Raw genomic sequence first — 24,502 nt, forward strand, 5'->3', positions numbered from 1 at the left:
TACACCGCTGCCGCCACTCCTGTGCCCTTTACACTGCAGTGCCCAGACTGTTGCCACCTGATTCGTTCTCCATGTGGATGTGACACTATAACAACTTGTCGAATACGCACAGGCTCACATGACGCTGAGGCCCCGGCCGGGAGTGCGGCGGCCGGGCCGGTCGGTCGGTGCCATAACGGGCGTACTGCGCATGAGGATTCGGAAGAGGAGGCGCTGCACGCGGCAGGAGGGAGGAGAGGGGCGGGGGCGCGCCTGGCTGCCGTGCACTGCTGCTGGGCGCTGCTGCGGGGACAGCGGGGGGACAGGCACCAGGCACCATGGTGTTTGAGTACCTGGTGGTGGATGTGTTGAACCGATTCCTCGGGGACTATGTAGTGAACCTGGATAGCTCGCAGCTGAAGTTAGGAATATGGGGAGGTGAGTGACACACCCGCCGTGTATATACGTCCGGGGTGACGTCAGAGCCCCCGTATGTGTGATGTCAGCATGGCGAGGGGGTTACACTGCACTGTGACCTGACCTCTGTGCGTGTGTGTGTATGGTTATTGCTGTATTACATACAAGGGCGCAGCGTGTGCATAGCATGTGTCCCCCTGTCAGTGCTGCCATGCGTGGAATCATTAGCCTCCTTTCCTCCTCTTGTTTTCTACATTTGTAACTAAATAAAAAGATTGTGTGACAGGTCGCTTCCCATGTCCCACATAATACTTCTATACCTGATACTTTTGTTTGTGTCATTTTTTTTACCAGTAGCTCAAGTAGTGCAGCACACAGTGAGCATGCCAAAGTTTACTCTGCAGATACTATATATGTCCCTCCGTGAGCACTGCATGGTTAATTGGATAGACCATGTGTAAATATACCAGTCACTGGTGGGTGGGGCCTATAGCTAAGTTTCATAATATTGAAACAGAAAGCTGAGCTAAATTGCTGCTTAATTCGTAAGATAGCCCACATCATGCTTAAAGAATTTAAGTCCCATTTATCTGGGGATTCTACTCCCTTGGGCATTGCTCCTTATGTAAAATCTCCCCTTTAGGTGCGTAGACACGGGGCGAAATATTGCCGGGCGATAGATCACCGAGCGATATATCGCTCAATGCCCCCTTTTCATCGGCGACCAGAGATGGTCGCTGATGAAAATAAACCTTTGCCGGCAGTGCCCCAGAGGTAATCAGCTGGTTGCAGGAGCAAGCTCCTGCGACCAGCGATTAGAACGGGGCTGAAAACTAGAGCACGCACCCGGCGATTTACACTCCCATCACTGGCAATATGGTCACCAGCGATCATATTCCCAGCGATATCAGCCCCTATCGCAGCCGTGTATACATGGCTTATCTCATGGTCTTTTTGTGGTTTTGAGTCTATATATATTTTTTTGTATGCTCGCATGGCATGCACTAAGTACTATGTGAATGGCCAGATGTCCTATTATTGATACGTATAGAGAGAGATAAACTACCAACCAATCAACTCATAACTGCCATGATACAGGCTGTTAGAAAAGTGCCACGGTCAGTGATTGCCGCTTCATTGGCATGGGAGTCTAAAGCCCCAATACACTATGTGACTTCTCCCCTTGGAGAAGTCACTTCAATCCCCCTTGAGCCGGCCCGACCCTCCCAGGTGACAGGATTGCAAGTACTTCTGTATGCGATTCCCACTCCCCACCGCCAGGAGGGGATGTGACCCAGAGATCATAGAACTTATATTCTCTGATCCGACGGACCTTGAATTGGATCGGATGTGTGACACATGCGATTTGGGCTGATATCACCCGATTTCTTATCCTGATCTGCTGGAATCGAGTGAAATCGGGCCCAAATCGCAGTGTGTGGAGGCCTTAAGTACCACCTATATTCTGAGAAACCATACAGTTGCTCTAATGTCTGATAGTGCAGTCGATGTCTGCCCTGTTGCATAATTACGCGGCCATATGGATGGTGTAATGGTTAGTGTTACTGCCTCACAGCATTGAGGTCATGGCTTGCGGAGTTTGTATATTCTCCCCTTCCTTGCGTGAGTTTCCTCTGGTTACTCCAGTTTCCTCCCACATTCCAAAAATATACTTAAAAAAAATTTGACCCTAGAATAAATGAGTGTGCGTGTACATGTGGTAGGGAATATAGCTTGTAAGCTCCACTGGGGCAGGGACTGATGTGAATGTTCAAATATTCTCTGTAATGCGCTGTGGAATATGTGTGCGCTATATAAGAAACTGTTAATAAATAAATACAAAAATATTTGCGCTAATGCAGAAGTTGCCTCCACCTCTGAGTCCAGCCTGCAAAAATAACTTGAGATAGAATGAAGGTGCATTCAGTGTGGGGGGGGGGGGAATTCAATTCAAAGTGAGGGAAATCTTGCAATGTCAGCGCTACTGTAAATGGTCGATATGTATGCAATCAGGCATAGGCCCAGCAGCATATTGTGTTCAATTGTAAAAAAAAAAAAAAAAAATTACCTTTTATTAGCAATAAATAGATAATTGTTTTCTTGTAGCACATCTCATAATAAACAGTTTTTTTATTTTTTCTATTTAACCATTGAACTGTGTGCAAAAAGCAATTGTCTGCCATATGTGTGGACAGTAGACCGCACATTTATGGCAGGATTACGGAGGCACAAAACAGAATCTGCAAGTAGATAAGGGACCCAGGAGTGCAGTCTGCTTGTGGCAGCAGCATCAGCAGAGGCTGGAAGTGACAAGTGTGTCTGATTATTCCTCAGATCTCTAAAGGCCTCCATACATTAAGGCCCCCATACACTATATGATTTGGGCACGATTTCACCAGATTCAGATGAATCGGGTTGTGAAATCAGCCCAAATCGCACTTGTAGACATCCCGTCCGATCCGATGCGCGGTCCCATGCGCATCGGATTGGAGTTGGGAGGTCGGACGGGCTGCACATAAGATTTGCTAAATCTTATGTGCAGCCCAGAGCCGTGCAGGAGACGGCATTGGGCAGGGTATGCCGGCTAATCGAGAGCCAGGCAGGGGGAGGCTGAGTAGGGAGCCGGACAGGAGGAAGCTGTTGCGGTGATAGTGGGGAGAAGCTGAGAACTTGAAAAAAAAACCACCCATACAGATGACTAGGAAGCCATTGATTGGCTGAGACCTCTCTCAGCCAACAGCTTCCTCCTGCCTGACTCCCTACGCAGCCTCCCCCTGCTTCCTCTGCCTGGCTCTCTATTAGCTGGACCTGGTTTTCCCGGCAGGGATCACATGCGATTAGGCACTTCATGTGATAAATCGCATGCAACTCCCGGGAAGCTGCAGGCAGAGGGAGGAGGGGGTCGGTGGACGCTGGCGACGGGAGCCGGCATCCCCTGCCCGGCTCCGGGCTGCACATAAGATTTAGCAAAACTTATGTGCAGCCCGTCCGACCTCCTGACTCCAATCCAATATGCACGGGACCACACATCGGGTTGGAGGGGATGTCTACATGTGCGATTTGGGCCGATTTCACGGCCCGATTCATCAGATTCGGGTGAAATCGAGCCCAAATCGCATAGTATATGGGGGCCATAAGTCCATGATGCAAGAAGTCTGAAGTAACAGAGAACTCAACTGATTTATAGACTCATTGGGGGAAATTTACTAAGAATACGAAATTCATATTCATAATACGAATGCATACGACTGGCATCACCGTCGTATGACATTTACAAATTCGTATTCCTTATGAAAATTTCCTAAGTCGTATTTGACTGATTTATATTTTCCAATAACGTATGGATTTGTCTTTTTCCCGATACGAATTTATATTTTAAATACAAATTTGTATATTTAAATATGAATTTGTATCGGCTGCAGTGTTTAAAATCATAATAATTTTTTTTTTTTTTAAATGGCGTGGGGTCACCCCCCATGGCCGTAACCAGCCCCAGGCTCAAAGAGCCGATCCTGGTTTTAAAAATTCAAGTAAAAAAAGCATAGGGGTTCCCTGTATTTTTTAAAACCAGCACTAGGCCCAAGGGCCTGTCCTGGGTCCCAAAATGCGGGGGTCAAAACGAGGAGGGGTTTCTCATATTTCAAGAACCAGCACCAGGCCCAAACAGCCAGCAGGGTAATACCACAGCCGGGGGAGACTTTTTATACAATCCCCCCCCCCCCCCCCGGCCGAAGTATTCACCCCCTGACCGGTCAGCCTGGGCAGGGGTCCTGGGGGAGTGGGGATCCCCCCCCCCCCCAAAGAAGGGGTCCTGCCCCTCCAGAATTTACCTACCCAGGCTGAAGCCTGGGGCTGTCCACAATACCCCTGTGCAGTGGACATTGGACTGATTGTGGTGTAAAAAAATAGAATAAACCAATGTATATTGCTGTGGAACTATGAGTCCCAGCAAACCTCCCCCGCATGCAGGGACTTGGAGAACCACAAGTCCCAGCATGTGGTGCATTAAAGGGCCGACTGGAACTTGTAGTTCCACAGCAATACAAATAGTAAAATAAACACACTGACACACTAGAAAAATATAACTTTATTCCATTCATAGCCCTTTCATACTGATACTTTACATCTAAAATACGTATAAAATAGGCATATTTTTGTATACGAATACGCCTATTTAATACCTTTTTTTCTTCGTAAATGTCCCCCATTGGATCACTGACTGAGAGATCAGAGAAGTTATCAGCTTGATGTTTATAACATTTTTGAGGGAACTATGGGCCCCCATACACTAGGGCGACTTGTCCTCAGGACAAGTCAGCCCAGATTTCCCCTGAGCTTCCTCTGCAGCTCCCCGGGGGAGCTTGATAAGATGTGGCACTTGATGTGCCATTTTTTACATGTGATAAATCAGATGTGATTTATCACATGTAAAAATCCGGGGAGCTGCTGGGGAACTAGCGGTCCATGGGAGCGGGGACCAGTCCGAGGGGGGGCGGGAGTGGCAGGGAGTGGGGAGGAGCAGGCTGGCAGTGGGGACCTGTCCGGGGAGCGGCAGGAGCAGGGAGTGTTCCCAGCCAATCAGCGCCCGCCAGTCTTTTGAACAGGATTTCTTTCTACTCTCCCGCCGCGCCCCCGGCCTCTCTGCTCTGAGTCTGCACTGCGCCGCGCTCCCTGCCTGCACGTACATCTCGTGCCGCTCCCCAGACCACTCCCTGCTCCTGCCGCTCCCCGGACAGGTCCCCACTGCCAGCCTGCAGGTACATCTCGTGCCGCTCCCCTGACCACTCCCTGCTCCTGCCGCTCCCCGGACAGGTCCCCACTGCCAGCCTGCTCCTGATGCTCCCCCAGACAGCTGCACATGATTAATCTTATGTGCAGACCGTCCGACATCTGGATCTGATCCGATGCGCACGGGACCGCGCATCGGATCAGATCAGATGTCATACCCTATGCAATTTGGCCAATTTCACTCGATTTCTCGTCCCAATCCTCCAGAATCGGGTGAAATCGGGGCCAAATCGTGTAGTGTATGGGGGCCTTAAGTATCTGGATTCACTGGTGGTAAGCTTTTTTGTTTTATAAAGCGATATGACATAATTAACAAAAACCAAACGGGGCAAACGGTATGTGGCAAGCACTTAGGAGCTGAGATGCACGATCTGTTCCCTGCAGATAAAGTGCTCAGAGCTATTCAAATACAGAACCGCAATCAACAGTTAGTGCTCGGAGCAGAGATATTTGAAATTGCTGCCTTGAGGTTGCTCATGGACTGATCGAAGGGCAGTTATTGACACTTGCTTCCATAACGGATCCCTGATTCCTGTGTACCATCTCAGTGGTTATTTGGCAGTTTGCAGCAACTCAGACATCACACATTTCAATGATTTTGGTGCAACTACAGTTTTATTGTGCAGAAACAGAAAACAAATCACAAAATAAATTGCTTGCCATTCGGCACTAACTATATACAGGAAATGCCTAACTCACTCATACTGCTTTCACATTGCAACCCTGCTTTCAACCCATTTTTGTAAACGTTTCATCAAACGGGTCAAAAGCCAGTTAAACCCCTTCACATTGCATGTTGTAACCAGTATATTACTGTTTATATACATTTTTTTTGTACCTTTTGACATTCAACCCATTTCACCCATAAAAAAATGGCTCCTTTGCAATAAAACTCTATTGTACAATTCCTGCTTGTGGGCAGTGACAACATGCAGGGAGACAACCAATGACCCTTGTGCAGATTATCATGTGTAGTTCAAAACGGTTCTGGCACGTTCAGACTGCAGGAAAAACAGCTCAGAACCTGCTTTTGAAACGTGTTGAAATACTGGTATTCTCTAACCGGTAAATTGGCTGGGGAGCATCCACACTGCAGCTGGTACCGTTTTAAAATACTAAAAAAAACGGCAATATAATGGCTTACAAGTGCTATGTGAAAGGGGTATTACAGAACAATGTAAGCAGTTTTTACCACCACAGCCGCCGGCACCTCAGAGTGCTGGACTCCGGGATGGCAGGCCTGGCACTCTCCGCCCAACTCGTTGCAGGCACAGCTACGTGTCTGAGCTGAGGGCGGAGACAGGTGGAGGGAGCCATTAGTGTCGGAGGGAGCTGTCAGTCACGCTCCGAAAAGGACCATGGGAGGAGCTGTGTGCAAACATGCATGTGCAGCAGCCCTCCCGTGGCCATTTTGCTGCACATGTGCTGCAATGTGGGGTGAGCCGCTGGGTCCAGCAGCTGTTGCCCATAGCAGGTGCCGTCCCTGGGCCTGTGCCTCATCTTAGGCAACAAGTTTTATCACTTGTTGATAAATGGGCCCCTGTTATCACTAATGTTAAATAAAAAATAATACTGGAGGAATAAAAAGTTTTGGGCTATCCAGCAAACCATATTTATAGAGTTTTTACATTTGTGTATAGGTAAAGCATATCATCAGTGGTAAAAAATATAATTTTTGCATCATTTAAAAGAAATGTATATTAATTAAATGTAAAAACGCAAGAAGTTAACAAATTTAACATTTATAAACAAAATAGTCCTAAAAGCTAATAATTTTTTTTATAAAGTTCCAAATAGAAAAAAAATCCTTAAAAAATATAGAAAACTAATTTCACATATAAGGTGTCATTTTGCAAAAATGCTCAGGAAGGCAGGGAAGGTATGCCTAAGGATTAATTAAGCAAGAGAGCAATTTACCTATGATTCTCGTCACACCTACATATTAATCATGGCTGGTGGCCAAATTGAAGCTCATGAAAATATTGTACTGTAACCCTCTTTGACCTCTTGTCCATATAAATGGACAATATTTAAAAATAATAATGTAGAATGCATTGTGATGACGGTTGAAATTCAAATCCCAATGTCCATTTAAAAACTAAAAAATACTGTGAAAATGTTATGGCAGATATCGAATATGAATGAATTGCAATGTTTTTGTGTACGAGGTCCAATGCTTTATGTGTTAGAAATCAAAAAGACCAAACCATATGTTTTTTTGGGGTTACTTAGGGCCTCATTTTCTATTTTGCTATTGTCATCACTGAGATACACCTAAAGCTGTGTACACACAGGGCGATATGCTCTCTGAACGATTATATCGCCCAGTGCCCAGTTTTCATCAGCGATGGTCGCTGATGAAAACAAGACACTGCTGGGGGAAGCCGATGGGGAAAGCCACTGGTTGGGGGGAAGGCACTGCGCTCCCGGCGACCATTGCCCCATACACAAGGGTATATGGTCTCTCAGCTATTGTCTAGAATCGCCCCGTGTGTAATGGGCTTTAGACAAGCATTGGGTCATAAAGGGTTAATATTGACTAAACTCTTGAACAGTGATCCATTTAAAAGACCTAGCCAATGAATTGTTACAAATCATGCATATCACATTTTAGATGGAGGTGCAGTTTAACTCAAGTGGACAATATAGTGTAGAATTGCAGAGATAGAAGAGGGGGGAATTTACTAAGGTCAAATGGGTACTAAAGCACTCATATGTACCCATTGATGAATTTACAAGCAGCTGAATTCGGGTGATTTGCAGTCTTTACGAATGGCAACCAGTTTCGACTTTTGGTCTCAAATGGCCATAGAGTTCTATCAGATTTTCTCATTTACTATCATTCGTATGGCTGAATTAGTCTGTAGATTCAGCTCAAAATACGAATGGAAACTAAACCTTCTTTTCCATTTGTATTTGATAAGCATGCATAGACTGATCTATATGTAAAAAAATAGTCCTGGTTTCAGAGATGAAGGGGAACAAAATGTTTAGGGTTCTCCAGTATTTCAAAAATCAGCATCGGACTTTTGGACAGATCCTGGTTACAAAAATATTGAGAAAAAAACACTAGTGGTCTCCCATATTTTTATAACCAGCAATGGGCTGGTTTTATAACCAGCAAGCCTCCCCGACAGACACAGACTTGGAAAACCACAAGTTCCAGCATGCGGGGTGTTAACAGGCCCGCTGGGACTTGTAGTCCCACAGCAGAACCATTTCCCCCCAAAAAAACACCCACACCATGTAAAGTAAACATTTATTAACATACATGCACATACCTTACATAAAACATACATATTCACCCATCTTGATGCCCTAGGTTCGGTCCTCTTCTCCAGTAGAATCCGTTTTGTAAAATAAAAATTATACTTGCCACCACCAATCGCCCTATATGCTGTATTGGTTGCATGTAATAGGCTTGGTGGCTGTGTAAGCCGTTCCCAATGGGTGTGGTGATGTGCTGATACGCCAGATGATGAATGTATTACAGCGCGGCTGGGACAGTGCGGGATTCACTTGTTCACAGGGTAAGCCTTGATGTCAAAATAAACTGCAGATACAGTCTCTAAATGGTTTCGCTCCTGCAATGGGTTAAGGCCCCCATACATCGAGTCGATTTGGTCCGATTTCGGCCGATTACGACCAATCGGCCTGTTAAATCGGACCAAATCGCCTCTCCCTGACATGCAGTCGGGTCCGATGTGCGGTCCTGTGCGCATCGGACCCGACTAGGTGGTCGGACCGGCTGGCCGTCCGACCACCCGTTCTGGGGCGGGCGGGAAGCAGGGACGGATGCAATCCATCACAACGGATCGCATGTGTCCCTGCCGCTGGGAAGGTCCCGGCGGCTCGCACTCTGTCGGGTGTCCGTACACTGCTGCGAGACGTCGCAGGCAGTGTATGGGCACCTTTATTAGACTGTAGCCATGTGTAGGTTGATGGATAGACACTTAAATGGCAGACTTGGATATATGTCAACAGGTTAAAACGGTCGGCACAGAAGAAGTTGACACGTTTGTTGTTAATTTAACTGTAATTCTAACCCTAACCTTTTCCCTAGTGCCTAACCATAACCGTCCTCTTCCCCAAATGAAACTTAACCATCTGCCAAGTGTCTAACCCTATTCGGCCCATCCCAGATTGATGGCGGCGGCAGGGCCATCCCACTGCACTTGAGCTGCACCCGTACCCATGTCCTGCCTTGATCCTAGATGGCTCACTAGTACTATCTATCAACCATATGGACACTATACTATCTAGTCTTGATTTAAGTAGAGGAGAACTTCTGCAGTAGATGCAATGCAGGTTCTCAGGGTAGTTAGGGGCCTATAATTGTGACCGTGTTGTGCTAGCTGGACATACAGTACTTAGGGGGGATTTAATTAGATGCAAAGGGAGAAAATCAGTAATGCTGTTATAGCTGGAATAACTTCTTAGGGGCTCAAATCATCTATATACATTTCAAAGTAATGTTTGTATTTGTATATTGTATTGTATATCAACTTCCTCATGATTTTACATTGTAACTGTAATATGCCTTGTGCTGTTAATGCTGTGGTCACCCAAAGTATTTTGCTGCTGGCTGTTATATTTGTTGTAATTCTAAGCAACCCTATGCCACAGGTATTGGCAGAATTTCCCCCAATGACTTGTTTGTTGAGCACACCCCTGTTATGATTACTGCATATGAACACAGCTCTTTTTATGTAACGATAAATAATGTACATTTGTCTGTTGGCGTATGCTGTCTGGAAATGAGTACAAGTGTCCATGTAGAGAACAAGAAAAAACTGCCTTTGGTGTGTACACACAGTGAGATCCCCTTGCTATTCGACTTAAGGTGCCCACAGACGCATCAATTTTACTGTGCTATGCGTTTTTGACTGTACAATGGTTCTATACAATTTTTCTTCCAGCTTGCGATGCGAAGTGCACTTGGATGCATGCGATGCGGTGCGATGAACCCATGTTTGTAATGTTAATTTTCAGATGTAGTCTAAAAAGTACGTGCAGCACGTACTTTTTTAGACATACAATATCGGGCTCCCGGGAACGCGCATCGCATCGCACAAGCCCATAAACACCACCCGATAATTGTACATAAGATGCGTTTTGTACTTAAAAAGTACAAAACGCATTCGATAATTGATGCGTCTGTGGGCACCTGACAATCTTAGCTAACTCTGTACTGTTTACATACAATTCATACAATCAGCATTAGATTTGCACTATATAGTCATTGCTTCCCTGTCTGTCTGGGTTTCAATTTGTGCTGTCACGGGAGCGAGCATCGGGATCACAAGGTAAAAAAACCTGTGCGATCTGCATATGATCTGCATGCGATTTTGACTATATAGTAAAATCTCACCGTGTGTACATGGCATTAATCTTGCCACAGATTGTGCCTATAGACTTATGTCTCCAATGAAATTGATTGCCGCCATTTGTGCGTTCTCACTGATGGCTCAGATTTTGATTGTATATTGATTTCTGGATCGTGTGCACCACATTAATTTGAATATATATAAGTACATCCTGGGTATAGTAATGGTTTGTGTAGTGTACTACTGTGTTGCCGTATACCACACCTGTCTACTGTTCTCTCCAATGAATCATTACTCCACATGGCTAATAAGGTTTACCTATGCTCTCTTAATAGATAATGGGTTAAAAGATATAAACCATTTTCTCCTTAGCACTGAAGTATGTATTCATTTTATTGTATTGATTTCTTTTCCATTTGCCAGCTCTTTACTGGCAGGGTCTCTCTTTGGCTGTAGGGAGCTGTATATTCAGCTGTATATGGTTTCTTTATAGAAATATGTGGGACTCTCTCGTACAGCTCATATCTAACAAAGGGGTTCTGTTTTGCAGTGATAAATGAAACAAGTGCTAATAGTGCACATATTGGTAATGTGCATGGAAAATAGTAAACCAAGTTTGACAGTTTGTGTAGGAACCATTCAATTAGTTTTAACAAACCAGATACAAGCAATATTTGTGCTAAATTAGAACTACTGTGTACAAATTGGTCAATGTGTATCCCGGGCAACCTGGTGTACAACCACGTTATATATCATTACCCCTTCACCTGCATGTCTTCGTCAGAGGAGCTGGCCCATCTGATGTGCTGCACTTCAGATACCACAATCACACCGTAGACCAGGAACATACAATTGTGGGTACGAAATATATCACTTAATGCAGTAGTTCCCAAACTGTGTGCCTAGGCTCCCTGGGGTGCCTCAGGACACTTTCAGGGGTGCTGTGGGTTGGTGGTCCAGGACCATTTCAAATTATTTATGGTCATTGTAATAAACAAAACCAGTGCTGGTGGCTGCCAGTCATAAACTATGTGTACACACAGAAGCAAATCCAGTCCTTCACCAAATAAGTATATTTTCAGTAGTATAGGGACTTATTAAGAACTAACTTTGTCTAAGATGTTGCCTGAGAATAAGTTATTATAAGATTAACCCTCATTAATGATATGGGGGATCGCACACCTGCTGTTGGTGACTGCGTACACAATGGGCAGTAAGATTAGCGATATCGCTCAGAAGGGCTAAAATGACTGATATCGCTCATTTTATCGTCCAGTTTGTACACGGCTTTAGAGTGCCCGGAGGACTGCATTTGGAAACCTCTGTTATAAAGAGAGACTTCCTATGGAAAAAGGCTTTTGCAATGGGAAAAGTGCTTTTTGGGAAAGCCTCTTTTTAAGGTGCAAGCTTTGATGCAGGTCCTTGTTTGTCAGAGGAAACAATAACTGGAACGCTTTGGCGTTGATCTGCAGTACTCCCTTCCTGTAAATATCATATTTGGTTGCCAATATATATAGTTCCACAGTGATTTGTTTGAGTGTTTTGGGATCAGACCATTCAACCTGATGTTTCCATTGGCCATATAACCACTAAAGCTTTTACTTGGAATTAGGTACATTTCATTTTCTGCACTTCTTGCTTATTGCAATAAATTTAACCAAACTTAAAATAATTGAAGCCCTGACCTAATGTTTCTGTAATGATCAGCACATATTTCTGACAAAACCAAGATGGAAAAAGAGTTTCAAATTGAAAAAATATATGATTATTTTAAAACTCTTTTTTAAATTTTACATCACAATATCGCATCGCATTGCATCGCATGTCCTGCAAAATCGCATTCGATCGCATGCGATTTTATAGGGTGTGCGATGCCATGACATTAGATATACAATAATATGAATGGGTACTTGTGTATTATAGCGGCGCACCCGATGTACATCGTACGATGAACGTATCGCATCGCATGCCATGTACCCGATGGCATGCAATGCGACGCGAATTTGACCCCCTATACGATTAAAAATCGTATAAGCACCCTAATGGGTGCTTACAATGTTAAATGCACTGAAAATTGGGGATTTTTCGTTTTTGCAGAGGTGCAAAACAAAAGACAGTAAACGCTTTGTGGGCGCACTCTTTTTTGGTTAAATAATATTGAGGTTGGTGAGTTGTAGAATTATTTTAAAACATAACTTTTATTATGAACTTAAAAAAGTGATCTGGCGCAGTGAAAGTTATTATAAAATTATTTTTTTATTTTTATTTTTATTTTGGTTTTGTTGTGTGATTGTATGTTATATGATTCAATCACACAACAAAACCAAAATAAAAAAAAAAAAATAATTTTATAATAACTTTCACTGCGCCAGATCACTTTTTTAAGTTCATAATAAAAGTTATGTTTTAAAATAATTCTACAACTCACCAACCTCAATATTATTTAACCAAAAAAGAGTGCGCCCACAAAGCGTTTACTGTCTTTTGTTTTGCACCTCTGCAAAAACGAAAAATCCCCAATTTTCAGTCTAGTTACTGAACGCTGGGCGCACCACCAGCACCACAACCACGAGCATTAGTCAGAAGTGGTTCTCTATGCTGGCCATAAATTATCAAATCTATCAATCAAACAATCAAAAATTAGCTGTTGCGGGTCCACCCCCTCTCTTTCCTGAATGTTAAATGCACCCCCACGCCACCCCCCACTATAAATGTGAACCCGAAGCGTGGCGAGCGCAGCGCGTCCTACGACCTTTTCATACCCCCACTATCCACGTCGGCGTGGAGTTGAGAATAGATTAGTGTGGCAAGCGCAGCGAGCCACCGAGCCCGAAGCGTGGCGAGCGCACGCATCGCATCGTATGGCATTGTATGCCATGTACAATGGCATACAATTTGAAAATTGTATGCCATCGTACACTAACCAACGAAATCGCGTCGCATCGCATACCATCGCATGCGTTATGGTATGCGATGCGATGGGCGCCGCCAAAATACACAAGTACCTATGAATGTATGTCCCAAAAATAGATTTAACGCACCCCCCCACTATCCATGCCACCTCGAAGAGTGGCCAGTGTCGGCGGAACGCGTCCTCCAAAGTTTTCATTACCCCACTAACCACGTTGGCGTGGAGTTGATTTTATATAGTGTGGCGAGCCACCGAGCCCGAAGCGTGGCGAGCGGACGCGGATTACTTTACATGCTTCGGGGTGGTGTGGATAGTGGTGGGGTGCGTTAAACCTTTTTTTTGGGACATACAATCATATGATTGTATACCTAATGTCATGGCATCACACACCCTATAAAATCACATGCGATCGCATGCGATTAAAAATAGCATGCGTTCGCATGCGATTTTGCGGCAGATGCGATGTGATGGCCTGGGGCTGAGAGAGCAGTGAATAAATTACATAGGAAAATCACATTGCATCGCATCACACATCGCATGGCCCATGCGATGCGATTTCACTACGCAGAATAGCTTAACTACTTTATCACTTTACTAGGCAATATACATCTGCCCCTTGGTTGGTGTTTTTTTCCGGCTTTTTAACCCCTTCACGACATTGCCTTTTAAGGTAATTTTTTTTTTTTTTTTCCTCCTTGCATTCAAATAAGCGTAACTTTTTTAATTTTCCGGCTATATAGACACATGAGGGCTTTTTTTTGCGGGACAAGTTGTACTTTGTAATGGTACCATTTACTATACCGTATAATATTCTGGGGAATCAGGAAATAATTCAATGTGGGGTAAAAAAAAAAAAAAACGCCATTGCACAATTTTGCGCTGGTTACGGTTTTTTTGGAGTTCATAGTTCGTTTAAAATGATGGGTTATCTTTATTCTATGGGTCGTTACGATTCTGGTGATACCAAACTTATATAGTTTTCGTTATGTTTTACCACAAAAAAAAAAAATCGCAACTTTTACGGTTTTTCTAATTTGCGTTGCGTCGCCATGTTCTGCGGCTTATAACTTTTTTATTTTTCCACCTACGGACCTGGGTGAGGGCTCATTTTTTGCGGGCTGAAGTGTACTTTTTAATTAATACCATTATGGGATATGGGCAACTTTCTGATCTCTTTTAGTTATTTTTTTTTGGGTACGCGATGCGACCAAAAAACGTAGTTTTGGCGTTGGGGATTATTTTCCGTTTACGCCTTTAACCGTGCGGGATAACTAATGTTATATTTTAATAGATCGGACTTTTAGGAACGCGGCGATACCAAATATGTTTATTTTTTTTATTTTTTATTTATTTTTATTTGGGAAATGGGGAAAGGGGGGTGATTTGAACTTTTAATATTTTTTTATTTTTTTTTTATTTTTAAACTTTATTTTTTTTTTTTTTTTACTTTTACTACAAGGCCCCCTAGTGTACTTGACCACTAGGGGGCGCGATCGCCTGTACTAGGTTCAGCCATAGAGCTCTATGGCTGAACGTAGTGATTTTATGCACTTCCTATTACATCCTGCCTGAGGCAGGATGTAATAGGTATGCATACACGGCCAGCACAGGGGTCTACATTAGACCCCTGGCTACCATGGCAACCGATCGGCACCCTCCGATCTCGCTGCGGGGGGCCCCGATCGGCGCCGGAGGGGGGCGCCCCCCCTCCGATCAGCTATTTAAGCACTGCGGGCGCTTTGCCCGCGGTGCTTAAAGGGTTAAACGGCCACGATCGGCGAACTCGCCGCTCGTGGCCGTGAGAGCAGGGACCTGGCTGTAATATACAGCCATTACCTGCTCTCTTTCAAGCCAGCTCACTCCGTGAGCTGGCTTGATTCCCCCGCAACCGACATATGACGTATATATACGTCATATGTCGTGAAGGGGTTAATGTGTTCAATAAACCTAATGGGCAGTATTCAATGAAGAAAATTCTCTGTGCATGGCGAGAGATTTTTTCTCTCGCCATGCACTCTCCGTGTTCCGGAGCCTCCTGCTCCCACTATTCAATGTATTTAAGACTCGCCGCCACTCGCGGCGAGTCTTAACCCCTGCAGCGGACGAGCGTCCGCGGCAGGGAGCTGACAGGGAGCCGTGGGACGGTGGCATCCAGGGAGATTAAAGTCTCCCTGGATGCCCCAGAACTATGTGGAGGGTAGGGGGCCCCCCCGGGACCCAGGCAGCACAGGCTGCCCCCCCCTATAGCCAGCGGGGGACCCAGTATTCACTGCATCCCATCGTGCATATTAACGATCGGGTGCAGTGAATATATGAATATCTAATGAGCGGCTCGAGCGCTCCGGCCCCCTGCTGGCTGCACTGTGTAAAAAAAAAAAAAAAAAATTTAATTTTTTTTTTTTATTAAATATATATTCATGTGCTATAAGCACATGAATAAAAATAACATGCCCCTTCACAGAAAAAAAACCTGATTTTTTTACACCAAAATTAAAAAAAAACCCTTTTAGATTAAAAGTTCACATTCCAGCTCTCCATCAAAAGATGGAGAATTTCTACACGGAGAGAGACGGCGAAAATCACTTAGACAGACGGCGAATATTTCACATTGAATAGGGTGGTTCACTTTTGGAGAGCAAAATGCTCCGTCCAAGGCGAAAAAAGCAAAAATTCTCCATAAAACACGGAGAATTTTTCTCATTGAATACTGCCCAATGTGTAGACTTTTTCAGATTTACAAATCAGGCAAGTCAATTGCCAACTACTGTATTGTAACTTTTATCCTCATTGAGATTTTTTTATTTTGCCATCTGTGATTTATGGTGACATGGTCAAGTCATTTAAATTAACCCTTTGAGTGCCAAGTGATTTGTTGAAATAGGTGTAAAACATTTATATCCAACATAATGACCTGTAATGTTTACCTTTATATAGGAAATATAATAATTTTTTCTCCACAACATATTTTATTTGAATTTATATAACAAATGTGAGTGACGGGGACATTTTTAGCTCACAGTGATGTTGGCACTCAAAGAATTAATCATGTTGATGTTTTGATTTAATAAATCCATAGTATGTTCTTAGGAGCCTTAAAGGGTATATATGTTGCTTCATGTCATTACATTGTAAGGTAAATTTATTTGAACTTGCGTGTTGTTTATACAGGCAGATGGCTAGAAATCGGGTGTATAATTCAGGCAGGTTTTGATTACCCTAGCAGGCTTGCAACATAAATAATTTTTGTTATGTCATTCAGTTCTGTAATAAAAGTCACTGAACACTTAAGGTGCGTACACACGGGGAAGATATCTTGCTCAGCAATATATTGCTCAGTGTCTCCTTTTCATCAGCGACCAGAGATGGTCGTTGATGAAAGGGAACCTCTGCCAGCGATTCAGAACAGGGGCTGAAAACGGGAGCGTGCACCTGGCGATTTTTGCCGGGGCACACTCCCATCACTCGCCTCCGACCATATTCCCAGCGATATCAGCCCCGATCGCAGCCGTGTGTGCACGGCTTTAGCTTTCATTATAAATTCCTATCTTGGTATAGAACTGTTAATTATCAAATTTATCTGCTTATATGACATACTGCTTATATGACATACTGCTTATATGACATACAGCATACTTGCCTACCCTCTCGGAATGGGAATGGCTGGGAAGGTGGGTAAGTCTCCTGCATGCCCTTCTGAGCCCCGCTCCCCCTGGAGCCACTGAAATTGGGTCATTTGGGCCCCACCCCTACTTGCGGACCCGCAAACTCCCCCCCCCACACCCCCCCACAAGGAGATTTGATTTGTCCTCTCCAACCTTCTCCCGGAGAGGCAAATTCAAAAGTTGGAAAGTATGATATACAGTTCATCCAAGAAGTATTTACAGTGGTTTTTTTTTTTACTAAAAATAAAAAATGTACATAAGTATTCACAGCCTTTGCCATGAAGTACAAAATTGAGCTCAGGTGCATCCTGTTTCCACTGATCATCCTTAAGATTTTGCTACAGCTTAATTGGATTCCACCTGTGGTAAATTCAGTTGATTTGGAAAGGCACACACTTGTCTATATTAGGTCCCAAACATGACAGAGCATAAACCAAGCATGAAGTCAAAAGAATTGTCTGTAGACCTGACATATCTCCCAACCTGACCGTCTCCAGGGAAAACACAATGCTCTGTTCCTGAACTATCATCTTAATTTATATTTGACATCACCTGTGTTGAAAAACCTTTCTTATCAATCTGTTTAACACAGGTGATGGCAATCATAAATTAAGAGGGAAGTAGAGAAACAGAGCATTGTGTCCCTCCTGGAGAGGGCCATGTTGGGAGGTATGCTCTGAGACAGGATTGTTTTGAGGCACAAATCTGGGGAAGGATACAGACAAATATCTGCTGCTTTAACGGTGCCAAGTTCGGAACAAACAGGACTCTTGCTAGAGCTGGCCAACAGTCTAAACTAAATGACTGCTGGCATAGGTCCCGATTTATGTTTTTGCTGGTGGGTGCTCAAGCCAAGAATATAGGGGAGTGGCTTCATGGGAGTGGCCACAAAATAATACCAATTTATATTACACAGCACAGTTGTCTCCAATATTCAAATTATAGCAGCAGTGCCAAAAACATAAATGCCCCACACAGTGGCAGGAACATAACTGCCCCCCACAGTGCCAGGTACATAACTGCCCCTACACTGTCAAATACATAAATACCCCTTCAGTGCCAAATATATAAATGCCCCCACAGTGCAGGTACACAGATACCCCAACAGCACCTGTTCCGGCAATAAGGGAAGGGGAGTGCGGTGGGACACGGGCGGGTGGGCCGCTGCTGAGCTACTCAGTCAGTGCTCGCTATACGCGCTGTGCGGCACCGGTGTCTGACTTCCGATGCCGCCGCACATCATGCACAGGCTGGCCCGCCCCATGTCCGCATATTACTCCGCCGACGGAATACACTCTTCCCACCGTCCCGGCATACTATTTCCAAGGCGGCTGGTCCTGCGATGCGGGTGCTACAGCTGCAAGTTAGCAAGTTAATACGGCAGGCCAGCAGTGGGACTCGGGCCGGTGGGTGCTCCTCAATTTCCGTGGGTGCTCAGGCCCTTGAGCACCCACAGAATCGGTGCCTATGATTGGGGGAGAAGCAACAGCATTCCTGTGTGGAGAGAGAAGCACCTTCCAGAAGGACAACCTTCTATGCAGCAATCCTCTGAGCTTGAGAGCTGCTGCAAAGAAAATGGGCGAAACTGCCCAAATATAGATGTGCTAAGCTTGTGGCATCATATTCAAAAAGACTTGAGGCTGTAATTGCTGCCAAAGGTGCATCAACAAAGTAATGAGCAAAGCTGTGAATACTTATGCACATGTGACTTCTTTTTTTTATAAATTTGTAAAAATCTCCCCCAAACTTTTTTCACATTGTCATTATGGGGTATTGTGTGTAGAATTTTTTAAGGGGAAATTTTGAATTAATTCCATTTTGGAATAAGGCTTTAACATAACAAAATGTGGAAAAAGGGAAGCGCTTTGTATACTTTCCAGATGCACTGTATATAAAATGCTAAGTACTCCTCACCTGTATGAGGTAAAGTACGGCCTGTGACCACTAGAGGCCACTCAACGGACCAAATTACTCCTTTGTGTGCTAAAATAGAAAGTGAAACCAATTTTTGCACTGGCCTGTTTTAAACTTGCTGGAAGAGAGGGAAAGAGGGAGCTGGTAAAACAGAGATTGGAGGTAAGAGCAGATAGGGTGGAAAGTTTGTAGGCTAAAAACTGTCCAGCCTGCCAACCTCCCTTCTTTGCAGCCTGAATGTGTCCTGCACTGCTCCTAGCTGAATTGCACTACATGGCAGATGGTAGGTTGCAAACACTGTTGAGCAACTTATCAGAAGGTGGGAGCAGATCAGGCAGTGGAGGCTAGGGGTAGGATTTGCACTGCGAGTATGTGCCTGATGTGCCCTGCCCACTAAAAGTCAGAGCCAGCAGAGAGAATGGAGGAGTATACAGTGATAGTCAGAGGAAGAATGTTTGCTAATCCAACTGCTCTAAAAATGTAAGTGCGGAGCTTTGGGGACTGTTAACAGTTATATTTAAATTACAAAGGCCATCTGTCAAGGTTCTGGGTTTGAGAACCCCTGTTGTGACCACAGTGGTTAAGTGGCAAATATCTTGATGTTGGAGACAGGATTGGGAGATGACTGGAGGTACTAGAGTCTGGGGATGCCAGAATAGCTCAGATTTGTGTTAACAAAGTAATAAACCTGTGACTGCCGGAATGACAAAATACAGTCTCCAGGTAATGGATCCAGATTGGCAATATAACTAAGGAATGCCACCTTGGTAGTAGAACTGAAAATACCTTCTGAGCAATATAAATTAGAAAACAATATAACCAGGATTGCCTCTTTGGCAATATGGGAATCCGAGGTTGCCAGAATAACAGAAATGTACCTACTTGGCGGTTATGGGATCCAGGGTTGCTGGAGCAACTAAAGTTAATCACTGGAGCTTGAATAATGACTGCCAATTCCGGAGGAGTGGTAGCAACAGACTCAGGAAGGTAGTGTGATATCTGAAAGCTGTTAGCAGCTGGTTAGCCTTAAGCGACACAGTAGCTGGTAAAAGCTGGGTAGCCTATAGTGACACTGTAGATGGTAGCAGCTAGTTATACCAAACAGGAAGTAAGCAAGAAGGATGACTGGATTCTGAGTAGTAGCATGATTCCCGGTATGGAGAGATAGCAGACTAGCGGCTGTAATGCAGATAGCGGATGGATAGCTGGTTACGAAATAGTGGCCATTACCAGATAGTGAATAGCAGTTTGGTAGCCGGAGCGTGGTTGATGTCCAGGTTGTGGCTTGGAAGCCGAGTGGCGGACAGGAAATAAGGGGTAACCTAGTAGCATACAGAACAGGAGCCGGGTAACGGAGCATAGAAGTGCCCGGGTTACAGAACAGGGTGCAAGTTAACGACAAGCATCTCTGGAGCTGGTGTCAGGTAGCAATGTTGCTAAAGGCAACATTCCTAGTCCTGGAGCTGGACCTTTAAAACCCTTGCCTTGCCCCAATTGGATGGCTGCTCCTGGTGCAATACCAGATATGGATTCTTTATCAAAATACCAACAAGGGGGAATAACTACTGCAAGTACTACTGCAAGACAGATGAGCAGATTAGCAGGAAGTCACATCGGGACACAGTAGCACATTGGGGACAACGCGGCAGGAGACAAGTAGTGCAAAACCGAAGGTGCTGCATAACTTAGCAACCAGACACTCAAGTTAAACTGTCTGAAGTCTGTAGTCATTGCAGTGGACTAGGATCCCACAGGGGTGCAATCTGAGCAGCAGCAGCAGCAGACTCACACTGAAGATATGGCAGAGGCAGACAGAACAGAGCAAGGCTAGGAAACCTCTGGGACAACCTTGCGGTTTGAAGGTAAGAGCTGAGCAGGCTGTCAGAGTATTGTGAGAAAAGACAAGATAATGACAGCTGATTCAATATAAGGGCATGCAGAGGATGGTGGGATCACAAAGAGGCATGATGAGCTGTATGATGGCATTAAAAGTCAAACAGCTGTGTATCTTTTATGCTGCCCTCGATCTCAGTCAGGTGGCGGTAAATTCATGATAACTGCCGGTGTCGAGGACAGTTGAATATCAATTAGCTGCGGTAAATGACCACGGCTAAATTAATATATCTCTAGAGTTGGTTCCTGATTAGCAAATGACTTGCATTGCAACAGAACTATTTTTAGGGAGAATAAGACAAAGAAGAGCCTTTCTCTTAAATATACTCTTAATATAATAGCAAAATCTCTTGACTTGCTTATTAATGACATATTTAACAGAACCTCTGTAAGCAAATTACTGCCTAACTGCTTTGTAGCTCTTTTAACCTCCATATTTAGCTAATTAAATTTAAAGCTTCATCATGTAGATCTAATTTCAATATTTGCATCTGTTTCCTATCCCGTAGAGATGATTTTTATCTTAGACTGAACCACAATAAGAAAAAATAAAAACATTTACATTGCAGTTTTTAGAAAAGCATTGCCATTTTCTTGGCTTGGACTCCCAAGAGCACTGCAGACAGGGGTTGTACCACCAAAATGACGACTCCACAGTTTTACTCAGTAATTAATGTTTTGCAAAGAGCTGATTATGACAAAGCCTCAAGCACTTTTGCTTAGTGTCTAAAACACTCTCCCTCCGGGAACTTTATTATGCTATAGCTAATTTATATATTTCCATATCAATTGCGAAATGCAGCAACTGAATAGCATGACTGTTACTGCCATATGTTCTCCAGTCATGAGCAACAAGTTCCAGGTCATACTGTAAGTCACATGTGGCCAAAGTAGGCCTGAGCCTTATTTGAACATTGTTCTTGCACTTTACAAATACCACTATAAACCAATGTGAAGGAGGAGCATAAGCTAGAAAAGCCAATAATTGTGCTTTTTACAATTCTACATCAAGAACAGGGTATATTTATGTCCGATACGATAGGTATAAACCTATCTCCCATTTATCACTTTACAGTGCTTCTACCACAATTAATATATCTATCCCTGCTTCACACCCCCTAAACATTTAAACAGGACCCACATGTCACTCTCATATATACTGTAATGATAGAAGACAGACTAGTTCTCTCTAATGTAAAGGATGAAAACTGTTTTTTTTTTTTTTTTAATACGTTGGCAGAAAATAACTGTTTGGCAGTGATATACAAATATTAGCAGTCATATACCATTGGACAACAATTATTTATACACAAAGCAGTGACTTTTAAATCAAACTTGAGTGAAATCATTAAGGCTGTTTCTAATTTATTTTTATTTATAATATAAGTCTGCATTAAAGGCCTCAATTTAACCCTCTGTGAATTCAAGTGTGAAAATTGACAAGCACGCATTTTTATTCATCATAATGTCCTGTAATATTTACCTTACTGTATAAAGGAAATATATATATATATATATATATATATATATATATATATATATATATAATTTTTTTTTTTTTTACACAACACTTATATGTTAGTTGGGCGCTCACTAAGCTATTTGCTTTAGTTTTCTGCGTCCCCTCGCGGGGCTCGCCACACTATATAACATCGACTCCTTGCTGACATGGTTAGTGGGGATATGAGCGTACTAACTATAGTGGGCACCCATTTTTTATTTTAATTTATATAACAAATGTGAACAATGCTAGCATTTTTATAGGAGATGTTGGCATGAGGTTCTCCATAGACCTAAAAAAAATTAGGGGCCTACTGTATAACTACCACATTTTCTTTTTTACGGTTACGCTGCTATGCTTATGAAGGTCATGGAGGGAAGGTCAACAGTTTAATTGCCGATGCCTTCTCTGTAACTTGTCTTATTTTCTATTAGATATAGGTCTACGGTATTTGTAACTGTAATAACTTGTCAATTATATTCCTTGTTGGTTCTCAATAAACATAAATCACAAAGTAATAATAATAATGTTAGTCTGCATATTGATGTGATAAAGCTAGACCTGTCCGTATTTGCCCATGTGTGTGGATTATTAGGACAGTAACAGGTTGACCACTATTGATCAACAGGCATGATGTCAAAATATCAACATGGACTAAAGGTCAACACAAACAAAAGGTTGACATGTAAATAGTCAACACCGTATATATTTCACGCCCTGCCTTGCTGTGCGGCCCAATTTGGATTTGAAAGCTGGGGGTATGTGCAGGCGCAGTACCGTCGCTGATACTGCTCATGCAACAGTTATTACTTGGATTTGGCAAAGAAACACTTTCCCACAGTAATGTAGTCATTATAACTGCAAATAATCTGAAATGTCACTCATAAACAGGTGTACAGAGAAAGACATTTGTATTATTATTTTGTTCAAAAATAATCAGCGTTAAATAATACTTTTTTGATTGAATTGATAACTAGCATGACTTATTTTGTTTAATTCTCAAGTATTTAATGGTTTGTTTTCTTTGAAGGTGCTGTAGCATTGAAGAATCTAGAAATTAAAGAAAATGCGCTGGTAAGAGAGTTTTAATCTAGATTATTTGTATTTTTACATATGCATGTAACTGAACACTTGGTATATATTTCTGAGGAGAGTCCCAATAAAGAAAACTGAAATGTTGGAACATTGCTTCAATGGAAAATTCTTGTTGCAATCGCCAGACAGTGGTGTATGTATAGGCTAATACCTATATCTCTAATAAAATCATCATATGCAACTAATCAGGTACAATTTAAGTGAATGCTGTTATGCTGTGAGACTCTATAGAAATAAGACATTATCGATTAGCCAGTTTATTAAATCCACAAATAAAACTGTTATGATTAAGACAGTATTCTGTATGTTTTGATAACACTCTACAATGACCATGTACTGCTGATTCATTCATCTATCTTATCATTTATGAACATAGACCAGTGTAAGATCATGCTGGAGATTAAATACCAATGCTGCTTGTTCCTTCCTTTTTTTAGAGTCAGCTGGATGTGCCGTTTAAAGTAAAAGCAGGCCACATCGGTGAGTTACCATCTGTAGCAGTTGTGATTAAGACATAGGGGTTGATCCAGACCTTATTGAAGGCTGTTAGTTTTCGGGGTACTTATGAGTTATCTGGGCGCCCGATTTTTTGATTGTTTGCCTTAAGTTAAGGCATACAATCAGATGCGATGCGATATCGCATCGCATCGCATCGCATGCGACCATCGGATGCGATGACCCGATTTTTCCATAGGAATCAATGTTAAAATGGACAGAGTCCATTTTAACATGGAATTCAATGGGAAAAAGGGGTCCTCTTCATACCCCTACTATCCAAGTGGGCACGGAGTTGGATATAAACCTGTGGCGAGCGTAGCGAGCCACCGAGCTCGAAGCGTGGTGAGCGAAGCGAGCCCCGCGAGGGGACGGTATTCTATGTCCCCTCGCGGGGCTCGCTACGCTCGCCACGCTTCGGGCTCGGTGGCTCGCTACGCTCGCCACAGGTTTATATCCAACTCCATGCCCACTTGGATAGTAGGGGTATGAAAAGGACCCCTTTTTCCCATTGAATTCC

The 24,502-nt window shown here is 43.4% G+C and overlaps 1 protein-coding gene across 1 annotated transcript in view; it reads left to right on the plus strand.

Annotated features, from left to right (window-relative positions):
* Positions 1-249: 249 nt before the first annotated feature.
* The window catches only part of VPS13A (vacuolar protein sorting 13 homolog A), a 226,647-nt gene continuing 202,394 nt past the window's right edge, over positions 250-24,502 (plus strand). Inside the window, exons 1-3 of the mRNA XM_083186138.1 lie at positions 250-417; positions 23,423-23,466; positions 23,925-23,967. Coding sequence (XP_083042264.1) covers positions 318-417; positions 23,423-23,466; positions 23,925-23,967 — 187 coding nt within the window. The 5' untranslated portion in view covers positions 250-317. The remainder of the gene's footprint in view (positions 418-23,422; positions 23,467-23,924; positions 23,968-24,502) is intronic.

Source organism: Crinia signifera, chromosome 1, assembly GCF_055691185.1.
Source record: "Crinia signifera chromosome 1, ASM5569118v1, whole genome shotgun sequence".
NCBI classification, from domain to species: domain Eukaryota; kingdom Metazoa; phylum Chordata; class Amphibia; order Anura; family Myobatrachidae; genus Crinia; species Crinia signifera.